We start from the raw sequence: 22,687 nt of genomic DNA, 5'->3' as shown, positions 1-22,687 counted from the left end.
CAACTCATAGTATTGCAAGAGTAAGGTCCTATGCAAAGGGAAAAACAAAATCTTGACGTCTTTAAATTGTCAATTACAATTACAGTGTTTCAAATGCAGTGAACATGCTTTTCTTACATGCCTCTGAATTATATCAGGAAAAAAGTATATAAATTAATGTCATAGGGGTCACAATGTCTTGTGTTTTCTCTATTGAAGAAACACTTACCAAACACTTCACAAGGGCCCTTCAACTCCAGCCCTGTTACACTGGTGCACTACACCATCACAATTAGCAAATCAAATGACTTGGACAGCCCATTAATGCACTATGGGTAACCTATGTGCTTCGTTAATAGAAATCACCAGCATCACTGGAGCTGATGGGGTGAAGTCTGCTTTCCAATATGTATTTGATAGAGCACAATCTAACTTGTGAAGATTAGATCATCTTTTTTGAATCCATTATTTTCAAACATTAGCAAATGTGTCTCAAAATTCATCCTTTGTTCAAAACAAAAGTATTGGTTGAATAAATGATACATGTTTTAATCTCCAATGCATGGGGACATTTATTTCTTTAATAAGACACACTTATATTTCCTGTAGTAGTCGTTAACCAGTTACTGAATGGAGACCCCCGTGTCGTTCTTCCTTAAACATTCAACATTGTTCTGGGCTGCAGATGGCCTATTGTTCTCACCCAGTATGGTCAGGAAAAATATGGACTCTGACAAGTTTCCCCTCAAAACCAACAGTTTGGAAAAAAATAACAATAGATTTCAATTCTGTTGAAGTTAGTTACAAATACTGTATGTGAACAACCATGAATACATAATACAATCTCTATGTATGTTGTGAGGTGTTGCTAAATAAGATGTTTGAGACAATTGCTTCAGTGGTGGTCAACCCCCCCCCCCACACACACACACACATCCCTCCCCTGAGTCTCCACGGCAGTTAGGCTATATCCCTATTGACGTGTATGGTATTGATCTTCAGTGTGATTCCATTCCAAAACCACACAGCTGTGAGACTCTGAATCTTAAAACAGAATATCTCAAACAAAGACTTCACATTCCAGAAAATAGGATTATATTCACTAGTAAAAACAGAAAAACAAATAATAATACCATCACCTCCTATTCATTGGACTAAACTGTTTTTGATTAATTAAAGCGCCATACTGCCTGGCCCTCAGGGCAGACTCAGATGTACTGTAAGCAACGCTGTGTGAAAGGGGGAGGGGAGGAGACATACCTAGTCTGCTGCCTCTGTGACTATGGATGGGGCTTTACCAGGGGAATAGATTTCAGATTTAGGGATTATGTTGCTCAATCAGACTCTAAGAGATTATGCTATTTAGACAGACTAGGATATTACAACTATTTTAATGTTTTTATATTATATTATATACAATTAATTTTGTGATTAGAGTTTTTCACTAATCTCAGATCCATTCCATTTTAAAATGTGTACAATTTAATTGGCCCTATTTTGCCCTATTTGGCTCAATTTCAATAACCAACAAAAATATGATGAACTGAAATTCACAAGTGGTAACAGTGAAGCCTGTCTGGATGCAAATTGTTATGTTCACAGGAACAGAATGTTACACATTTGGAAAGGAGTAAATTATAGATCAAATAGTAATCTGAATCAACGAATGCACTCATCATACATTTGCACAAAAACAAGTGTCATCATCTGAAAGTTGCAGTTTCAAAGATTCATATTTTGATTATGCTGTTAACATCAGTTAGTTGTTACAAAGAAGAAGAAAAAAACATATTTCATTGGGGTCCCTCTGGTGCCCAAAACCTCTTAAATGAGGGTCAACCATAACCTGCAGCCTAGACTGAACAAGCACTTGCGGTGGCGGTTTACACTAGTTACCATAGCCACAAAGTCCAAATTGGCTCAATATGGTAAAAATGAATGAAAACTAAAATGTACTTTCTGGTCTAAATTTAAGGTTAGGCGTAAAGTTAGTAGTGTGGTTAAGTAGTGTGGTTAGGGTTACGGTTAAGTAAGGTTTAAAATCACATTTTAAGAAGATACATTGTAGAAATAGGCGGGGTTTATGACTTTGTGTTTGTGGTAACTAGTAACGACCCTTCATGACAGTGCTGCGCGTCAGTGGGCAGATAGAACTCTGGTTGCAAGCCAGCTAGCTAGTTACAATGTGATGTAAAAAAAATTAAAATAAGAATTGTTCGATATTCGTGTCTGGAGAGATTTGACACGTCTACCATTCAAATAACTAGCTCAATGACCATTTAAAGTAAATAAGATAGAAACAAGTAGAAAATCATACCTGCTCCTGATGAGAGCTAGTTTCCCAGTTGTCCAAGTAGCTATAGCAACACCATAATCTGGAGTGGCAAAGACAAACTAGCAAATCAACTAGCTAGCAAGCAAGTGATTTTGAAACACAAAATCTGTCTGACATTCACGGTCATGAACCTCGTGTGTAAACAAAAAAAGATGTGTATGAATGAGGACGAAGAGGAGCTATTTTCTAAAGAAATAGAGGAAATTCGCAAGTAAGTAGCTAGCTAATTAGCTAACGTTAGCCAAACAAGCTAGCTAGCTGTAACTTTTTTTCTGTCACATGCACATTCTAACGGTACCCAGCTATCTCTCGACTCTCAATATTGGTAACGTTAGCTATCTTGGTTATCATATTGGGCAAGCACCTGTTCCATTTGTCTAAATATATATTTTTTAATAATGATTGACATTGTTTTCTCCTCTGTTTGTTTTTTTGTCTGTCTAATTTACCTGTTTGTCTGCTGTGGCGCCTAAATGTGGAGGTTTTCACTGGGGAATCAATTGAGGGTGGGATTATTTGGTCCAGATGCTTCTGTCCAAACCGATGTCTCAGAATTACCCACTGTCAAATTACTATCGGATCACACTGCTGAACTTATAAAGGTAGGTTACTTTAGTTTGTACATTGCTTGCTTATATAATAACTTTGTTTCTCCATACAATAAATGCACATGTTTATTACAAAATAAAGATTCAATTTATACAATCGAAAAGTTTATATTTTCAAACAACTCCAATTATTAGTATTATCCTTTTTTGATTTGGCCACATACAAAAAAACACTGCAATCAGAAGAGCAACATAGAAAGTGAAACGCCACGCCTGAGTGACAGTGACTTGTGCATTCCTCTAGATGTGCTCAGTGTTTCAATTCACTTTGCATCCCCTTTCATCTCAAAATTCCTATAACTTTAGGCCTAAATGCATGGCTCTTATATCTCCCCAGTCCCCCGCTGAGAGGGCATATGGAGGCTTTGTTCTGGGGAAGAAAATGTTAGCAAGGGCACAGCAATGACTGCCCTTGCCTGCAGAGTTAAACAAATTGATTGGCAGGCTTGTAGATTTGTGGGGTATTCATCCTCCAAAGATTGAAAGTGATACCAATTCAACAAAGAAGGAACCAAAACAGAGTACAGTAGCTACTTCCTACTGATTCAAGCTGATTATGCTAGCTGCTGAGTTATACTTATGTCCCTTGTGCTTAAAAAGAGCACAGTCTTGATGTGTTTGCACCTTGTGTATTTGTCAAATTAAAGGCTATAATACATAAGAACATTAAATTAATTGGGGAGGCCTATTCAATTTATTTGAACGATGTAGACTAAACAACATCTAGCTTACAGTATAAGAAGAAAATGCATTTCAGTTGCTGAAATGTGCTGGAATGTGCTTTGGCTCAACATGCCTACATACAGAAATGTTGACTAATCTCCCCCTTTGTTTGTTAGAATATGGATACCCTGAAAAAAGACATTTTTTTGAAAATAAAGTTCATACAGGCACACTATGAGTCCAAACTTCAGCAAGAGGCAGAGTCCTTGTATACCAGCATGAATGACAAAGTGAAGAGTTTGGAGAATCATCATAAGGAGGTGACAGATATTTAATTGTATTTATTTTGTTACATAAATAATTACCATGTTCTCAGTCAAATTGCATTATGCTTATAAACTAAACTAAACATTGTTTCATACAGAAAGTAAAAGTTATACGGAAAAGTTATCAACAACAATTCAATGATGCAATCCATGTGATCAGAGGCAGCTACAAGGTATGGACACATTAAGCCTAGTGTGTTACAACAATAACATGTTTCACTGTATATTGTCATAACTCTTATTGTATCCCAAATACTAAAGAGCATTGCATGTGTGCATGTCTCTATCACCAAGTTTTTATAATGCTTTCAAAATATATTGACTGTGTATTTCAAGCATTTCGCTACACCCACAATAACATCTGCTAAACATGTGTATGCGAACAATAATATTTGATTTGACTGTGTTGTTTTATTTCAGAATTACTACCTTAAAAAAGGAGAAAATGTAGCTGCTGTTGCTAGTGAGACAGGGAGACTGAAAGATCTGATGAATGAGATCCAAGAGAAGAACTTGAAGATCACGTGTATGAGTGAACAGCTGAGAGAATATGAGGAGAGAGTCTTCAGAAAGGTAGGCTGGGATCAGTGTGTTCTTCACTTTGCCCACATACTCTAGTGATGTGAGTCACATATTGTATTTTGTCTTATCCTAATTATATTCCAAATTAAGAAGTTAAAGAATTAAGAATATTCAATGGTTCTGCTAGAGCTGCCAGTGGTGAACAATACGATTGTAGTTAATCATGGTTAGATAAAAATGCATTCAAGGGAGGGGTGGTGATATACACACCTTTTGTTTGACCAAAAGGTATTCATTTCTCATCAGTCATACCTTTTATGTGGTGAGTGACACCCCCCCAGAAATCAACATTAATTAGATATTTAGTGTTACAAGGTGAGGTGTATTCCCCTAATTGCCTTGTTTTAATGAGGCCGGGCAGCCCCTCACTCTATCTCTCGATTCCTCTCTCGCCCCTCAGTATTTTAGTTTTGTCCAACACAAGTGGGACTCTACTGTAGGCAGATGGCAGGGAGAGTAGTCACACAAAACCAGCCTCTCAAAGTGAAACAGATGACTGCAGCTCTGGAGAATCGCTCCTTTGTTCTTTGTGCTAATGAGAGTGGTCACGGCCATGGGAGAACCGCATGGCTAATCACTCGTAGTTACCACTCTACGGCAGATGGTGGAGCCAGAGGTAAAGGAAGTAGCGTTTCTTCTTCAATCGCAGTGGAAACAGTCCCAGCCAGCCATGCAGTGTTTTGGGTTTTAGATACAGCTGTGTAGAGAGAACCAGAGACAGAGGGAACCCCCATAAAACAAGAAAAACATGTGTTTATTGCTGTCACTCATAGTTAGTTAACTTTATCTTGGATGGGGAGACGAGGGGATTGGATGGAGAGACGAGGGGATGGATGGTGTTTGGTGGTGCATGAAGAGGTGATCATTTGTTGATGCCGTTCGGGTCGGGGCAGTGCCAAGGTAGATGGAACGGTGCCCAGGCTGATTACAGAGAGGACCAACTGGGTAATCCTCTGTGGCATGACATGTAGCTTAGCCTAACGCGGCGTCAAAACTGCAGTGTCACACGCAACGCAAGCACTCCTAACCTTATAATCCCTCTAAATAGTTTTTTCATTATTTGATTAAGGCTGATACAGCATAATAGTTTAGTCCATAGAGCGCATACAGTTCCTGATAATGTCAAGTTTATGAAGCATGGCTAACTATGTGTGTTTCCTTTTTAATTCAAATGTGTCTTTTGGCAAACCTGGATGTATTGGGTGGCTCTCTGTTACAAAAATCTATTGAATTCACACAGTTTTGGCATCATTCCAACTGAAACAAAAAGGCATTCATATTATTTTAAAAAGTTAGATTTCTTTACTCAAATATGACCCCTGCTCACAAAAGTACTGTCTTCTTTCATTATAAAACAAGAGGAGGAAACAAAACAAGGGAAAAGCAGGGTGGGGGGGACCTTGAAGCTTTGAAAGCCTTTGAACGCCTGCACACTGCACAGTCCTAAGTGTGACAGGCATGCAAAAGCCCTGTTAATGTCCAGGGCATGAATGGTGGCTGCAGCACAAAGTGGAGAGGGCCAACTGCGTGGATATCACAGGAACCTGATGGGCTCCATGCGGCTCCCAGTCTGCAAACTTCACTGCTCTGACATGTGATGTGATCCTGGTGACACTGGCAGCGCTGCCACTGAGGGAAGACACAAAGGCAACAAGCCCCCCCCTGGAAGCTGTGCACTCTTCAAACCCCCTGGTGTTGCCCAACCATACTCCCCCAGTCTCCCCCCTCAGCCCTGCCTAGTTACAGGCAGTGGTTGTTAGAGACCAGGGCCCAGACCGTGGGTGGAAAGGCCCAGCTGCCGCTTTGGACTTCCAGAATAAATTGACCTGAATGACAGGGGCACGCAAACAGTATGATATGTATTATCCCTGTCAATAAAAATGTCCCCATGAATTATGGTCTTTGTATATAATGTACTGCCTTCTTTCTTCTGGGCAAAGAGGGGTGAAAAAAACCTCATGGCCGGAGTTCTTTTTTGTGTGTCTCGGCTTTTTATTATTCAGGGGGAAATCGAAGGAGGCAGAAAGTTGTACGATTGCTTTGTTTCTGAAAAGGACTCATACTTGCCACGCTGCTTGAGCTGTGTGCCTTTTGTTTTGCGGATTAAAGAAAAAAGGTTAAAAAGGAGTTGTCATTTTTTTTCTTCAGATTAGCTGTGAGGCTGTGGATGACCCGGATAAAGAATGGCTGAGACAAGAGAATCAAAAGCTACAAGACGACATTGACTCCATGCACATTGTCATGGACCAGGTCCGCAATTCCTTGGAGGCTAAAGAGCAGCAGTTGGAAGATCTAGGTATTGTGGGGGTTCTTTTCATTTTTGTAACAAATCCTATTCCCTGCAGTTTTTTAAGATCTGCTTATTGAAATGTTATAGGATTTAAGATGTTAAGTCATAGAATCTGGACCATAAAATCCATATTGATGTCATTCTGTGACTCAATAACGATGTTAAACTGTTTAGTGTAATTGATAAATCTTTACTTTTTAACCCCATATGTAAACTTCCTACCTCAATTGCCATTTCAACTAGGCTAATCATGTGCCCCCTGCAGCAGATATTGTCTGGAAACATGAGCTAATAACTCACAGTTTGGCAGCCATTGGTCAGATTGTAATGTTTGGCCATCCAGTCCACAGTGTGGGAGTCCTTCAAGAGAAAGTAAACAGTGCACAGGTGTATTTTCAAGGATCAGCGTTTTATCTCTCTAAATGTTTGATGTTCATTAATTGCTTATGTAACTTAGGTAACCATCTGAATATGTTCCCCCGGATGTATAGATACAAACGAAGCACAAACATATCTCACCTGATAAAATGTGATAGCGCCAAGGCCTCCGTTGACTGCTACATGTTACATTTCATATCGGATGGGGTTTTGAAGAGGGCACATCTCATTAATATGACCTTAACCATATTCTTAAAATGTGGTGTGTGGTGTCTGGCCAAAGAGCATTTCCTCTTTTATATGTTGTTCATTCAAATCAAGTAAGTATTTTGTATGTGCTGTTACTAACTACAAGAGCTTTATCTGAAGAAGTTGGGTGCAAAGTTTGCAAACCCACACTTGGTCCTTGAACTTAGTGTTTTAGGTCACCAGAGGAACAGTTGGTGGCAGGCCAAGCTCATCAAGGGTGGAATGCCAGGTCAGAACCCTGTCAGGACCCAGGCCACACTGGATTCAAGTGTACTTTCTCAGGCCACCGCCGTAACTCAATGGGACGTGGATGGACGTCATGTCACACTACTCTCTCAAACTCCAACAACCCTGTCTCTTAGGCCTCCTCTCCCCTTCCACCCTATTCCTCTGATAGCCTGAAACCAGACGAAAGTGGGAGTGTTTCCTGTCTCTTGCTATCCATCTCAGATAACCAAAGTGCTCTTTTGACTTTTTTTCAGCACATAATCTAAACGATGTGAAAGCAAAGTTAGAGGATGAGAAAAAAGCCCTGCAAAAGGTACATGCAACAATGGTTATTTTGCAACTATGCATAAAGCAAAACATTTATGTACATGTAAAGCAAAAAGGATTACCGTGCATTGTTTTGTATAAAGTGGAGCGAATTAGGAGAAATGCTTACGGTGACCCTCCCTCCCCCCATTTTAATTCTAGATGACCAGTGACTATGATCATCTGAAAGTACAACTCAGCATTGAGAAGGACACCGCCAGAAACAAGGTAAGCATCCTTTCCCTTGTCACCAGTCTTTACGACCTCCAAGTGAGTCAATGTTGAATTTGGCTGGTGAGAAAACTATGTTTACAAAACATGTCTCAAAGTTCTCTACCCTCAACCCTGCCCATGCTGAACTGCTGTTCTATCCACATTACATGGCCTAAGAGGCAATCTTCCTGGCAGTGTTTGCAGTCCACTCATATAGAGTGGGAAAAAAGCCTTGCTAGCATATGCCAGGTAAGACAAGAGCCCTGATAGATTTCAGTGCAGGTGAATGTTCTGTTAGTTTTGTCATCAAAATGGAAGGATGCCGACACATTGCTGCGTCTCTCTTACTGTAAAGCAACTGGTAAGTGGAGGAAGACAATCTAAATGGTTTTATGAGGTATTATCAAGCTTTCACTGAGAAAACAAAGGTTAATATTTGACACAGTAGTGTGGTTCCATTGGCACAACATTTGGCGAATGGACCTTGAAGGCCATGCTTTAATGTGTTGGGTTAGGATTATTTATCATTCTTTATTGATACTGTAAAGGTAGATGATCTGTTTAACAGTCATATGTGGTGTGAAAAATGGAATTCTGCCAGATCATTTTACTGAATTGTGCTTGAAATTATAGAAATTGTGCAAGTTCTACTATTCATGCATGTCAACTCTTTATAGCTCTACCCTACAGTATATATTTCTTGGTTATTTAAAGGGCGTACCAGGTGTCGTATTGATTTGGTCAATGTAGAAAAATACATTCTTACAAAACAACTATACCCTTGGCATTTTCATTTACAGAAGGTAGCAATCATTGCCCACAGAAATGGGTGATGTGGATTGTTGATAAAGCAAATATACCAGTCATAATTGTTTTTCTCAGCCCCTTCTCTTTTTACTTTAAAGATACTAATCAGCAGTGGTAGAATCTAAAAGCTAACACTTCCTGTGCTACTCTAGCACTCAATTTGGTCACTTCTAACACACTTTATTGAATGCCTTGCCCTGACCCCATAGGGTTGCTAGGATACTTACTTTAATTAGATTAAAATTAAGTCTCACCGCATTGATTATTGTAATTAACTGCGCACCGATAAAAATAAAATATTCATTGTATAAGGTATAAATTATTTGTTCATTTGTCACTGAATACTTGAGATTTACTACAGGCCTTCTCCTCCCTCTAATCATAGTTTTCTTTGGAAATACAAAACAATTGTCCACCTAAAGGATGCATTATTAGTATCCAGTAATAACCTTGGTCATTTTGGGACCTGTAGGTGCAATGGTTCATATAAAAGTGAACATCAGAGAAAGCACTTAGTAAAAGGAATCTGAACATAGATACTGGGCTTCATCATAATCAAAACCACACTAATTGGCGATCTTGGTCAGAGGATGATCACCATTAGAAATACAGCAACAAAAAAAGATTGGTTAGAGATCAAAAGTGTGGCTCGTTGATAGACCCTGTTCTCTTCACTTCAATAAACACCAAACAGCCAGGGATGAGTAGAGGTTAATGGTGTGTGGAGCAGATGGTGTGTATCCAAACTCCTTCTAAGGAGCAGCTTTAGTTAAAGACTTCTAATAAAGATGTCCTTAATGTAATTTCAATCATCAGTCAAAAGGATTATACATATTTAGTGTAACAATTCAAATCCCCCTCTTTTCAAATGTCTTTGTTACCGGGCCTTTTGTACCCTTCCTGTGACTGACAAACTCAATGTTAAGTGCTACTATAGTGTTTATGCATAAAAATGTAAAATGAAAAAAAAGAGGACGTTTTTCACATTATTTTGCTGACTTTGATCAATGAAGCAGAACATTTGCTTCTTCCATAGCTGTAGGGCCCCAAGGGAGAGACTTCCAATGGGAGGCCAAAGCCTAGCCGCTGAAAGCCCAGCTGGGTGTAAGCTTCAGCTACCCGTCAAGACTCACTCTCTCATCCCTGAATGTCACAATCACATAGAACACCAACAGTACATTGGCTTGCATCAAGGATAAATTATACAAAACATCTGTACTTGTGAGAACATCATTTTATTTTAACAGAAATGTATATGGAGCTATAAGGTGACATTTTCATCACGCAAAAGAGCACAGATCTGTGCAAAAGCTACCCTAAAACTCATAATCTGCAGCACAATGACCTTTTTAACTGTTTGATAAGGAGAGGATTATTTAAGTTTAGTCAACTCAAGTTTAAACTGTGGTAGTCATGGGATGCAACTGAAGCAATCAAGAGTTAGTGTTTGGAACTCGCATGTAATAATATGTCATCCTGACCCGTGTATTGCTCATGCAAAAATGTCGCACACAGTATATGGAAGGGCACCATGGGAGCAATTATTGTCCATGTCCCATAACCTTTTCACTGTGGGATACTGTGGGACCCTGTACCAATTCTAGGCCGGGTGTGATGCGGACAGTCATGAAAGCAGGGTAGCGATACGTCAATCATACAGGCAGGTGCAGTCTGGCATCTAGCTTACCCTGTCAGGGCTCTACAGTGCAACCATTTGGCATGTATGCTACAGCATTAACTAGCTAACTAGTCTCTCTTAGCCTAATTCTTATCATTAATACCTCAAGTATGTTTTGATTGTGCTCTTATTTATATGTGTGCTCCTAAGATTTTTTTTAACTTAAGAGCAACTGTGCACCTTGTAATAAATGTCAGCGTAGAATCCTGCCTGTGGGTCCTGTCTTGCTCTACCCACATTATTGTTGTGCTGAATGATCTTCGTGTCCACCCACAGTGTCTTTAGAGGGCTCTTCATTCAATGCAACTGAAGAAACTTATATCCTGGGTGTTGATTCTACACAATAGCATTTAACAAACACCTATCAAGGAATCAAGGCCTTCAGTGTCCTTTTTAACAAAAATAATAAAATAAACTTTTGTAAAGTGCTTTATCGCTAAAATCATTATCTGCAAAAGTACTTAAAGAACAAACCACAGTGTCATCATTTTACTCTCGTAATCTCTTCAGATGATAATCATGTGTTGCTAATGAATGATATTCAATGAATTTCTCAAGACTAGATCGATAAATCATTTGGTACTGTTTTATCATTCAGAAAATGTATTTTAAGGAAAATAGGATTGTTTTCTCTGTAACAACCTGGTTTATTAATTTCACAGATGAAATCGCTAAAACAAGAGCTGGAAAAAGAAATACAAATCATGGAAGACATCCGGAAGAGTGAGGTAAGTAACTGACATGACCTGGCTGCACACGTTTCGCGAGTCGTGGAAGCCGCCATTATATTTCCAAATTCCCTACAGGTAAAAACGTGCCACGGTCAAGTGCTGCTATCAGTGTCAGGATGTTTAGAAGTCTGGGTCTCTCCGGTGAAGGACAGTTAGTTCATCAGTGCAGACATTAGGCTCATAAAGCAAAGAGAGGGGATAATGTGCGCACGTGTTCTCTCTGTCCTATTGATTTTAGCCATGGGAGTTGGGTTAAAATACAACCTGTTCCACATAAGTCAACAGCGAAGTGAAATCATCAACGAAGTAAGTGTCTCTCGTGGCACTATTTCGAGACGACACAAGGAATGTGTAGGCAACGCCTTTTTATTTCAGTTTCAGAAACATAAAACAAAAAGTGCTGAATGTTGCAGCTTTAAAGTCTGCAAGCCTCATTATAGCATAACACCATATTGCTTCTACACTCACATTACCACAGCTGGATTTATTGACAGCACAAAATCTATACTTTGTTATAATTGTTCTAAATCATTTTGACACCCAGCTTTGATACCCCCCCCCCACACACACACACACACACACCTACCTACCTCACCACCGCTACTATATTGACTATACAGTTTACTCAACAATAAAGCTGAAGCACTTCAGCTACATATCACTCCCACTTTTGCTTATTCATCCCTTGGTCTGGGGGGGAGGATGGGTATGATTCTGTCAACACACTGATCACATAGAGCCAGACAGCTCGTGTGTGTGTGTGTGTGTGTGTGTGTGTGTGTGTGTGTGTGTGTGTGTGTGTGTGTGTGTGTGTGTGTGTGTGTGTGTGTGTGTGTGTGTGTGTGTGTGTGTGTGTGTGTGTGTGTGAGATGCATGCAGCTGACACAACACGCTGATGGCTGGAGTGGATTGGCTAGCCTGATTTAATGGGCCACCACAATGAGTGGTTGAAAGTCCACTTCATAAACAATGACTTAACAATACAGGGACCATAGAGCCTGACCGAGTTTTTTTATGGAAAATATGTACTGTCTCATCCTACCCAGGCCATGGTCTACCAGTTGTCAAGTTTGCTCTGGGTCCTGCTATTTTATATGGATTCAGTGCAATGAGCTGAGTTGTCTGTTAGGCACCAACAGTCATACATGACGATTTTGCTGGGAGGTTTTCTCAGTACCTAAATGGTTATAAAAGAAAGAAAAATCTATGATGATCAAACTGGAAAATGTTATGGATTTACAGTTGAAGTCGGAAGTTTACATACACTTAGGTTGGAGTCATTAAAACTCGTTTTTCAACCACTCCACAAATTTCTTGTAAACAAATTATAGTTTTGGCAAGTCGGTTAGGACATCTATTTTGTGCATGACAAATAATTTTTCCAACAATTGTTTACAGACAGATTATTTCACTTATAATCCACTGTATCACAATTCCAGTTGGTCAGAAGTTTACATACACTAAATTGACTGTGCCTTTAAACAGTTTGGAAAATTCCAGAAAATGATGTCATGGCTTTAGAAGCTTCTGATGATCTAATTGACATCATTTGAGTCAATTGGAGGTGTACTTGTGGATGTATTTCAAGGCCTACCTTCAAACTCAGTGCCTCTGCTTGACATCATGGGAAAATCAAAAGAAATCAGCCAAGACCTCAGAAAAAGAATTGTAGACCTCCACAAGTCTGGTTCATCCTTGGGAGCAATTTCCAAACGCCTGAAGGTACCACGTTCATCTGTACAAACAATAGTACGCAAGTCTAAACACAATGGGACCATGCAGCCGTCATACCGCTCGGGAAGGAGACGCGTTCTGTCGCCTAGAGATGAACGTACTTTGGTGCGGAAAAGTGCAAATCAATCCCAGGACAACAGCAAAGGACCTTGTGAAGATGCTGGAGGAAACTGGTACAAAAGTATTTATATCCACAGTAAAACGAGTCCTATATCGACATAACCTGAAAGGCCGCTCAGCAAGGAAGAGGCCACTGCTCCAAAACCGCCATAAAAAATTCTGACTACGGTTTGCAACTGCATATGAGGACAAAGATCATACTTTTTGGAGAAATGTCCTCTGGTCTGATGAAGCAAAAATAGAACTGTTTGGCCGTAATGACCATCGTTATGTTTGGAGGAAAAAGGGGGATGCTTGCAAGCCGAAGAACACCATCCCAACCTTGATGCATGGGGGTGCTTTGCTGCAGGAGGGACTGGTGCACTTCACAAAATAGATAATTGTCCTTCCTCATGATGCTATGTGGATATATTGGAGCAACACCTCAAGACATCAGTCAGGAAGTTAAAGCTTGGTCGCAAATGGGTCTTCCAAATGGACAATTACCCCCAAGCATACTTCCAAAGTTGTGGCAAAATGGCTTAAGGACAACAAAGTCAAGGTGTTGGAGTGGCCAGCACAAAGCCCTGACCTCAAACCTATAGAACATTTGTGGGCAGAACTGAAAAAGCATGTGCGAGCAAGGAGGCCTACAAACCTGACTCCATTACACCAGCTCTGTCTGGAGGAATGGGCCAAAATTCACCCAACCTATTGTGGGAAGCTTGTGGAAGGCTACCCGAGACGTTTGACCCAAGTTAAACAATTTAAAGACAATGCTACCAAATACTAATTGAGTGTATGCAAACTTTTGACCCACTGGGAATGTGATGAAAGAATTAAAAGCTGAAATAAATCATTCTCTCTACTGTTATTCTGACATTTCACATTCTTAAAATAAAGTGGTGATCCTAACTGACCTAAGACAGGGAATCTTTACTAGGATTAAATGTCAGGAATTGAGAAAAACTGAGTTTAAATATATTTGGCTAAGGTGTATGTAAACTTCCGACTTCAACTGTATATGGTAAGGTATTCTTGTTATGGCCTGGTGCTTTATCCAAGCTGCTGAGGCTGGCTGTAGGCTACATCCTGTTGTTACGGATAAACACCTACGCCTTTTCTCCCTTTCTAAAGACAATGAGTTTCTGAAAGGTGACAAGAAGGCCTTCCTTTCTTTTTCTCTCAAACTGAGAAGAATGGAAACCCCATCCTGACATCCTTGTCTTAACTAGACTAACAACACAGCTATAATACACCCACCACTCACCATGGCAAATCTTAGTCTTTCCCTATTCATTCATTTCCACATAGGAACCAACTGGCTCTCTGTCTCAAGCCTTTATAATGAGACCTGAGTTAGTCCTTCAGATTATGGGAACATACTCTTAAAGACACAATATTTAACATTTTCTGCTGTTTAATGAGCATTTAAAGGAATAATTATTGAGGAATATAACAACGCTTTTATGAGCATACATATCCCCAGCCCCACCCCTCTGCTTACAGAACAAAGTGGCAGGGTTAGGCTATTGATATTACAGATGCCTTTTTGATACAAAAGACAACCAGATATGTCTTGAGAGTCAGAATTTGGTCTTTGAGGACTCTCAGTTTCTTAAGAAAAGCCGATGTCCGGCAGTGACCTGACTTGACCTGACCTTCACACGCCCCAGACCATGTGCACTAAATCAGCTAACATGGCCATTCACAATGCTGCCTTAGGTTCTGATTATAACGGCCACTAGTTTGTTTAAAGCAACCATTGTTAGACCTGAGTTAGTGGGATGACTCAAAACATAGGGCCCCCCCAGAGCCATATATATAGAGAGTTCGGCAAGGTTTTAGAACGGCTGCCATGTTAGTGCCTGTATTCTTGGAATGTTGGTGATATAACAACATGAGCGCCACCTACAATTCACTATAAAATGACCCTCTGTAAACATGCAAAACTGAGCAGCGATTTTAAGAAATTTTTATTGATTCATGATAATGTGTATCCAAGTTTGTACTGTGTTGTGGTGTCAACAAATTGCATATCTGCTTTCACTGGATATCTTCATAGGTGTTCTAAAAACTATCAGAGATACAAAATTAAAAAAGCACAATGCGTTTATAGCAACAGCTATAGGCTATAGAGGAGAAAGTGACGTTCTCGGAATGTTCAGACAGAAACCTCATTAGCCAAACTCTCGCTCTCTCTCCCTCTCTCTCTATAGGGGATAGGATATAGGATCATGTATATACACTACTGTTCAAAAGTTTGGGGTCACTTAGAATTGTCCTTGTTTTTGAAAGGAATGTCCTTGTTTTTGAAAGAAAAGCACATTTTTGTCCATTTAATTAAAATAACATTCAATTGATCAGAAATACAGTGTAGACATTGTTAATGTTGTAAGTGACTTGTAGTTGGAAAAGGCTGATTTTTAATTGAATATCTACATAGGTGTAGAGAGGCCCATTATCAGCAGCCATCACTCCTGTGTTCCAATAGCACGTTGTGTTAGCTAATTCAAGTTTATAATTTAAAAATGCTAGTCGATCATTAGAAAACCCTTTTGCAATTATGTTAGCACAGCTGAAAATTGTTGTTCTGATTTAAAGAAGCAATAAAACTGGCCTTCTTTAGACTAGTTGAGTATCTGGAGCATCAGCATTTGTGGGTTCGATTACAGGCTCAAAATGTCCAGAAACAAAGAACTTTCTTCTGATACTCGACAGTGTATACTTGTTCTGAGAAATGAAGGCTATTCCATGTTAGAAATTGCCAAGAAACTGACGATCTCGTACAATGCTGTGTACTACTACCTTCACAGAACAGAGCAAACTGGCTTTAACCAGAATCGAAAGAGGAGTGGGAGGCCCCGGTGCACAAGGAAAAGTACATTCGAGTGTCTAGTTTGAGAAACAGACGCCTCACAAGTCCTCAACTGGCAGCTTCATTAAATAGTACCCGCAAAACACCAGTCTCAACATCAACAGTGAAGAGGCGACTCTGGGATGCTGGCCTTCTAGGCAGAGTTGCAAAGAAAAAGCCATATCTCAGACTGGCCAATAAAAAGAAAAGATTAAGATGGACAAAAGAACACAGACGCTGAACAGAGGAACTCTGGCTAAAAGGCCAGCATCCTGGAGTCGCCAATTCACTGTTGACGTTGAGACTGGTGTTTTGCAGGTACTATTTAATGAAGCTGCCAGTTGAGGACTTGTGAGGCGTCTGTTTCTCAAACTAGACACTCTAATGTACTTTTCCTTGTGCACCGGGGCCTCCCACTCCTCTTTCTATTCTGGTTAGAGACAGTTTGCGCTGGCTCTAAACCTATCAATGTTACATTGAGCTGGGTGAGTGGAATATGAATTCCAGTCATCCAAAATGCTGTAATAGAAATATAAGGCCATGCTCATGAAAAAATAATCGTCTCCCCTCGTCTAAAACGGCAACGACCGCACAGTACTATGTGACTCTGGGGCCCCCCATTTTTAAATTGAGTTTAAAAATGGATAAAACACACAAGGGCCTCCAGAATCCTATTGTTCCTTTTTTCACAACTGATGTTCAAGGGATAACAATGTGAGTTACCAAAACTGAATAGCCATGTTTTTATTTCAGAAACTTGCTGTGGAAAAGGAAGTTAATGAGAAATTGAGTGCAGAGAAGGAGAAACAAAAAAGAGAAATGCTTGCTCAGGAGTCAGTCTTAAAAGCTCAAGCAGCAGAAGAACAACCTGTGGTAAGATTTGCTCTCCTCAATATCCATACATGACATGATTTATACTAAGCAGGAGAAGACAACCGCTGAACACATTATTGGAATTTTCACTAGTTTATTTCTATAGTTTCAGGTTGCTGAAGGGGGGGAGGAGTTGATCCAACAACTTAATGAGCTAAAAAAGATGGAGACCTTACAGAAACAAGAAATAGAGAAGTATGTATCTACTTTGTCTAATCTAATTTTGGGTTGGAAAGAAGGGACATGAATAGGTTAGACAATTACATGTTATAATGCATTATCTACTAGTATTACAGTGTTGATTGCAGTGTTAAAGATCAGCCTTGCTATAACACAATTTATAGTAGGATCACCTACCACGCTAATCTCAGTGCATGTCAGACTCCGTGCATCTGGCTCAACATGGGATTTAATTCGCTCACACTGTATTTTACTTTGTTGTTTACCAAAGACTCCAAAAGCAGTTGTTTCGCTGTAACGGAATATGGGAAAAGAAATTTGAGATTCTGAAGGCGAGGTATGTATGAATGTGTTTTAACTTTGACTTAGCGCATAGCAAATTGATCATAGAATGTCATTTGCATCTTTTATTCAATAAAAAAATATTGAGCCAGTTGACATTTTGTAATTATATTGAAATGTTGTTTTTGAGCAAATGTTTCTCTCAAACATCCATTGTAAGTTTCCATGCCATCAAAGATGAGATGTTCTTGCGACAGACGTTACAGCGGCAGGCAGCTTCACTGCAACATGCCTCAGTCAACTACATGGTGAGGAACAAACCATTCATAATGAGATTTTAGGATGGATCTTTAGGGATAGTGCATGTAAAGAGGTACCTTTATCCAAATGTATTAATATAAGGGCAGTACAGTGATCTGAAAAGAGCATGTAGTAGGGTCATTTAGTCCTTCATTGGATGTTGCTTAAGAATATTTATAGGTTTGGGTCCGGCTTTTTTGTTTGTTTCCCCCTCTTTTCCACACATGGCTGTTCACCATGAGCAGTCAATCATTAGAAAGACAGTTACGATGAAAGCCAAAGATGTTTCTCTAAAAGCTCACTGGTGTCAAGATTCTAATGCTATGGATGTGAGCTGCAGAGTGCTATACACTGATCACACTGCAAAGCTATCACTCTAAGCATCAATGCAACCCATTGCAAACAGTAGCCTGCTCCAATTATAAAGATATCTTGTATTATGAATGTCTATTTTATTTCCTGTAGATGGACAGTGCTGGTTCTTACCAAAGTCCTGTGTACAGTGGATTCAAAATGCCGAGCAGCTATGCCACAGGGACACCTCTGGTTTGTATCAAAAGGAAAAGGCAGAAATGTATTCTGACTTCTTGTGTGTTGGATCTTTAGCTAAATGTGTTTTCTGTGTCAGCCCAACATAGGTACAGGAGGTTTTCAGAAGATGGACAAAACCGGTGAGATCATGGACATCAGTGTGTTGAGTGGCAGAAGAACAGATTGTTCAGGTAACTCATTTAACTGACTACTAGGACCAAATCCTAACCTGAGACATGCATTCGTAACTCAAACTTTGAAGCTTAAGTTCCATTGTCATTGATGCAAGTATGTGCTTCTAATGTTTGGATTCAACCCCAACATGTCAAATAAGAAATGACCTAAATACCTTTAGAAAAGACATTAAGGAATGGATTATTTCAGTATCTCTGAAGGGGTATTGTTTTCAATAAAGAGACACAGTTACTACCTATATGCAAAGATCTATATTTCCTGTCCCAACACACAGTGTAACTTGCCTGATGAAAAATTACTTTGAGTTCATATAGATACATGTCCATTTGCCTTTGGAAATGGATTACAGATGTATAGGATTGGGATCCCTTGTTAACATGGTATCAGGAGTGACAGAAACAGGAATCAACCTGGCTAAACTCCCTTTAATCTTCCTGTTTGTGCACTATTGACTTTCTGATAATTGGGATCCCCACTAATGAGCTTAGCAGACATGACTAGGCTGGATAAGTAGGAGGCTTAATTCCTTCTGTCAATATGAAAGCTCTCTCTCAGACAGAACTATCTGATGCACAGAAGCCAACAAATTAATCTGATAGATTACTCTGTCATCCTGCTGAAATATGTAGCCTAAACAATCCAATAACCTGAGAACATATGTCTGTGTCATTAGGACTAGCTACTTCCTCCTTTCCCTTGAACACTTTTTAATGTCACAGATATGATATTACTCAAATGTCTTAGACAGCCCACTGTGTAACTTTTGGTTAAATGTATCCATTCAAATTCGATAGCAAACATGGATATACATTTTATAATTCATAGTTTATTAAGATTAGCTGTATAACTGTTAGTTGTTAATTCATGTTTTTAGTGATTTTATATCAGGTCATTTATTTGTATATTGGTAAGTTTATTTGTATGCTTTGTGAGGTTTTATGACTTGGTCTAGCCCTGTCCAAGTGTCCATTGATACAGACCTAGCTTTGTGTGAGAGGTCCAAAGGGCCCGTTGATGCAATAGCGTAGAGTCAACATGGCTGACAAACAGCATGGTGGAGGGTGACAAAGTTGAAAAGCCACTGGTCTTCAGACCGATTGGTCCGTGGGCAATGACCTCTACATCATGCATCCAGCCCCTGACTAAACCATGGGAATTTAGCCCATAGATCACCATTGACAGTCCATAATTGAAACATTGGAGATAAGGCACCAGCCAGCATACAGGTCTTGACACTTAGTAAGAGTTGGCAAACACTGTTGTCACACATCAGATTATGTGTATTCTGTGGGTCAGTAATCCAAGATGGTCTGAATGATTTTGGCCCTATATTGCACGCTCGTGCTCTGTGTCGTGCTCTTTGATTGCTGACCAGTTGAGTGGAAAAGGTTCACATACTGAGTGGGTGGTGGGCTTCCAATAAACAAGGAACTTATATTAAATTGCTCATAATACAGGCTAAGCTTTAGGCAGTGATTTGAAATGTTTGTATAATTGTTGATCATATCTGTCACTTATACATTTGAAATAGGCCTAACTCTAGTTGTTCTTATTAATATAAATTCATATTATATTCATGCATATTGCTTTAAACATAACCCATCTGTATAACATTCCAATAATTGTTTTATCTAAACACATACAAGTTAATGGTATCTAAAACAAAATTGTAAAAAGGTACACATTTTATATTTTTATGGCAAGCTGTTTTAAAATGCTAAGTGAATTTACCCCCAAAAATATCCTCAATAATGGGTTGTTAGAAGAACATACACGGCTAATACATTTTGTCCGTCTTTGTCAGTGAATACGTCTGGCCCCCATATGCTTCAGTACAAAGCTATGTGAATAAGGCATTTACAAACCCAGGCCTACCGCATTAAACTCTATTACAATCTTTGTTCATGGTAAGTTATCAGTCTCAATTAATCAACTTCAACAATGGGAATTCTGATGTGTTCAAGCACCCCGAAAGCTCTAGGTCAGTAGAAGGGCACATCAGAGCCCCGTTCTCAATTCAGCATCCTTTTCATTTTATTGCCTTGTCTTAAAACATTGTTTATCTATATACAATGTTCATATTTTAATAACTACTACAAATAGAAGCAAGAAAATAAACCAAAAAGATTAGAGAAAGAACCTAAATGTTCTTTATTCAAGGGCCTCATTGGCTTTCTAGTTAATAAAAAGTATCCTAGTCACTCCCTAAGGACCATGTCCTCTGTGCTGCAATGTGAATGGTATTGTTATGGCCATTCCTCTGCTGTTGAAAGGGGGTAACCACTGGTTTGATTCAGTTACACGGTTTAGTAAAGTTCCCCCTCCCACTGCCTTGGGGTCTATGGAGCGTCCCTGACCTGTTTAGAATTGGCCAGGGAGATGTCATGTCGCCCCTCCCATGGGCAGTACCCAAATTCATGTTATTGGTTAAAAAAAATTACTTGGGATGGTGAAACCACTGCTTTTGAATCACAATTTGTTGAACCGGACAAGAAAAATACACATTGTAAAGGTGGGAATCAATCCACAAGGATGGATCAATAGTCCAGACTAAAAGTGTCAATGATCTTTGAAATAAGAAATAATACCCCAAAGATGGAAACATTTGTAAAATGCTTTACTGCACACATTGAGTTTCATTGCAAGATGATACTTCCTTCTCATGTCATCCTGTAGGTTTAGACCAATGATAATATCAGAATCCCAATGACAGTTGTTTTAACGGTTTAACTTACAGCCCATGATGCCAATATATTAATGCCACATTATTTTATTCTAGAATCCCAGATGGAATCAGGAGATGAAGAGGAGCTGTGTGGAATTCTTCCTCTTCCTTGCCTTCTGTCCCATACCAGGCAAAGAGCATCCCTCACATCTGCAATCTGCACCCCTTCAAAATGACAAACCTATACCAACATTTATGCTTTACAGACAATTAAACAAATTAGAAAGTTACATACATATCTGATGCATTTCAGTAGCCTAAGGCTGCATTTACATAGGCAGCCCAATTCTGATCTTTTCCCCACTAATTGGTCTTTTGACCAATCACATCAGATCTTTTCACATCAGATCTTTTTCAGAGCTGATCTATTGGTCAAAAGACCAATTAGTGAAAAAAGATAAGAATTAGTCTGCCTAATTTTTCTCTCTGCCCCATGCAATATTTGTACAGTTGCAGTAAATCAGTTTTAAAACAGCAAGATGTTCTTTCATCCTCATTGGCCAAATGTGTAGAATTGTAGGAAGTTAACAGTTTTTTTGTGGGGGAGGCTGGCTCAGACCTTGCTTGGGGGGCCTGCGAAACTGTGGTACACCACTAATCCAGCCAGCCACATCTCACTTTCCCAGGCTGCATTCAGAAAAAAAGCCAAACCCCCACAGTCCGCTGCTGCAGGCCCCTTTCATGCCAAACCTCATGACATTAAACGACAGGCTTAAAATCAATTAGCAATTTCTCCTTCAATTGGATGTCATTTATTACTGATGATGGTTAGAATATGACTCTTTCACTGTCTCACAGTCCTCTTTATAAACATTATGTGATTATACATTAACTTCTTGTTATTTCCAACAGTCCATCATTTGGTGACTTTAATAAGACACTTTTACATTCTAGCCGGTCATTCAGTAAAACACTATGGGCTGTAGGGTAACCATGTTGTCATAGAAACTGCTGGCATATATATTATGTCCCTTAAAAGTCTCAGGAGGGTTTCTTACTCAGGACGTTTGCCTCTTTCAGAGCTTCTGCATTGGTTGTAAGACAACAAAGTGGGGAATTTTTGTTGGACTTAAAGTAATTGCTTTCATTAAATGCTGGATAAATAGCAATTGCTGGTATGGTGGAGTCCAGCAGAGTTTCAGCATACAGGGTTAATCAGAGTCAGTGCTGGCTGGAAACCTTCCCAACACCATGGCTCTCAGCCATCTTAACAAGTCCCCAAGTTTATGGTCACTTAGTACAGAACTACTCAGTTCAAGCTTTACCATTTGATTCAACTCTTTGGAATAGAATGTGAAAAACTGATTGTTTATAGCATAAGTTGAATAGACCCACTGTCTGCAAGTTATACAATCCCTTCCAATCATAATAATATATGCATTTGTCATTATTGATTTACACCTTGCACCATCTTTTATTCAACCTGTATAGTCTACTTTCCTGAATATCTTTGAAGTATATATGGTAACTTTTTGTAAATATATACCAGTTCTTCCATTAAAATATTATCAGAATGTAAACCCAAACGTCTTGTCTTT

At 39.4% G+C, this 22,687-nt stretch overlaps 1 protein-coding gene across 3 annotated transcripts; it reads left to right on the top strand.

The window, feature by feature from the left end:
• Positions 1–2,101: 2,101 nt before the first annotated feature.
• On the top strand, positions 2,102–22,687 carry lg30h10orf67 (linkage group 30 C10orf67 homolog). 3 transcript variants are annotated; one of them, XM_020466431.2, is made up of 16 exons: positions 2,102–2,525; positions 2,796–2,916; positions 3,762–3,905; positions 4,010–4,084; positions 4,332–4,484; positions 6,642–6,789; positions 7,893–7,951; positions 8,107–8,172; positions 11,305–11,370; positions 16,817–16,936; positions 17,043–17,131; positions 17,388–17,453; positions 17,619–17,706; positions 18,164–18,244; positions 18,327–18,420; positions 21,204–22,687. In XM_020466431.2, exons 1-16 carry the CDS (start codon positions 2,440–2,442, stop codon positions 21,323–21,325), a joined length of 1,578 nt encoding a protein of 525 aa, XP_020322020.1. In that variant the 5' UTR covers positions 2,102–2,439; the 3' UTR covers positions 21,326–22,687. The 3 variants fall into 3 exon arrangements, with proteins under 3 accessions (XP_020322020.1, XP_020322022.1, XP_020322021.1); XM_020466433.2 differs by having other exon boundaries at positions 18,337–18,420; positions 21,204–21,312; XM_020466432.2 differs by having other exon boundaries at positions 2,118–2,525; positions 3,804–3,905.

This window comes from Oncorhynchus kisutch, linkage group LG30 (assembly GCF_002021735.2).
Source record: "Oncorhynchus kisutch isolate 150728-3 linkage group LG30, Okis_V2, whole genome shotgun sequence".
Taxonomy (NCBI): domain Eukaryota; kingdom Metazoa; phylum Chordata; class Actinopteri; order Salmoniformes; family Salmonidae; genus Oncorhynchus; species Oncorhynchus kisutch.
Note: the sequence above shows the minus strand (reverse complement) of the source record. Positions and strands in the feature narration are given on the sequence as shown.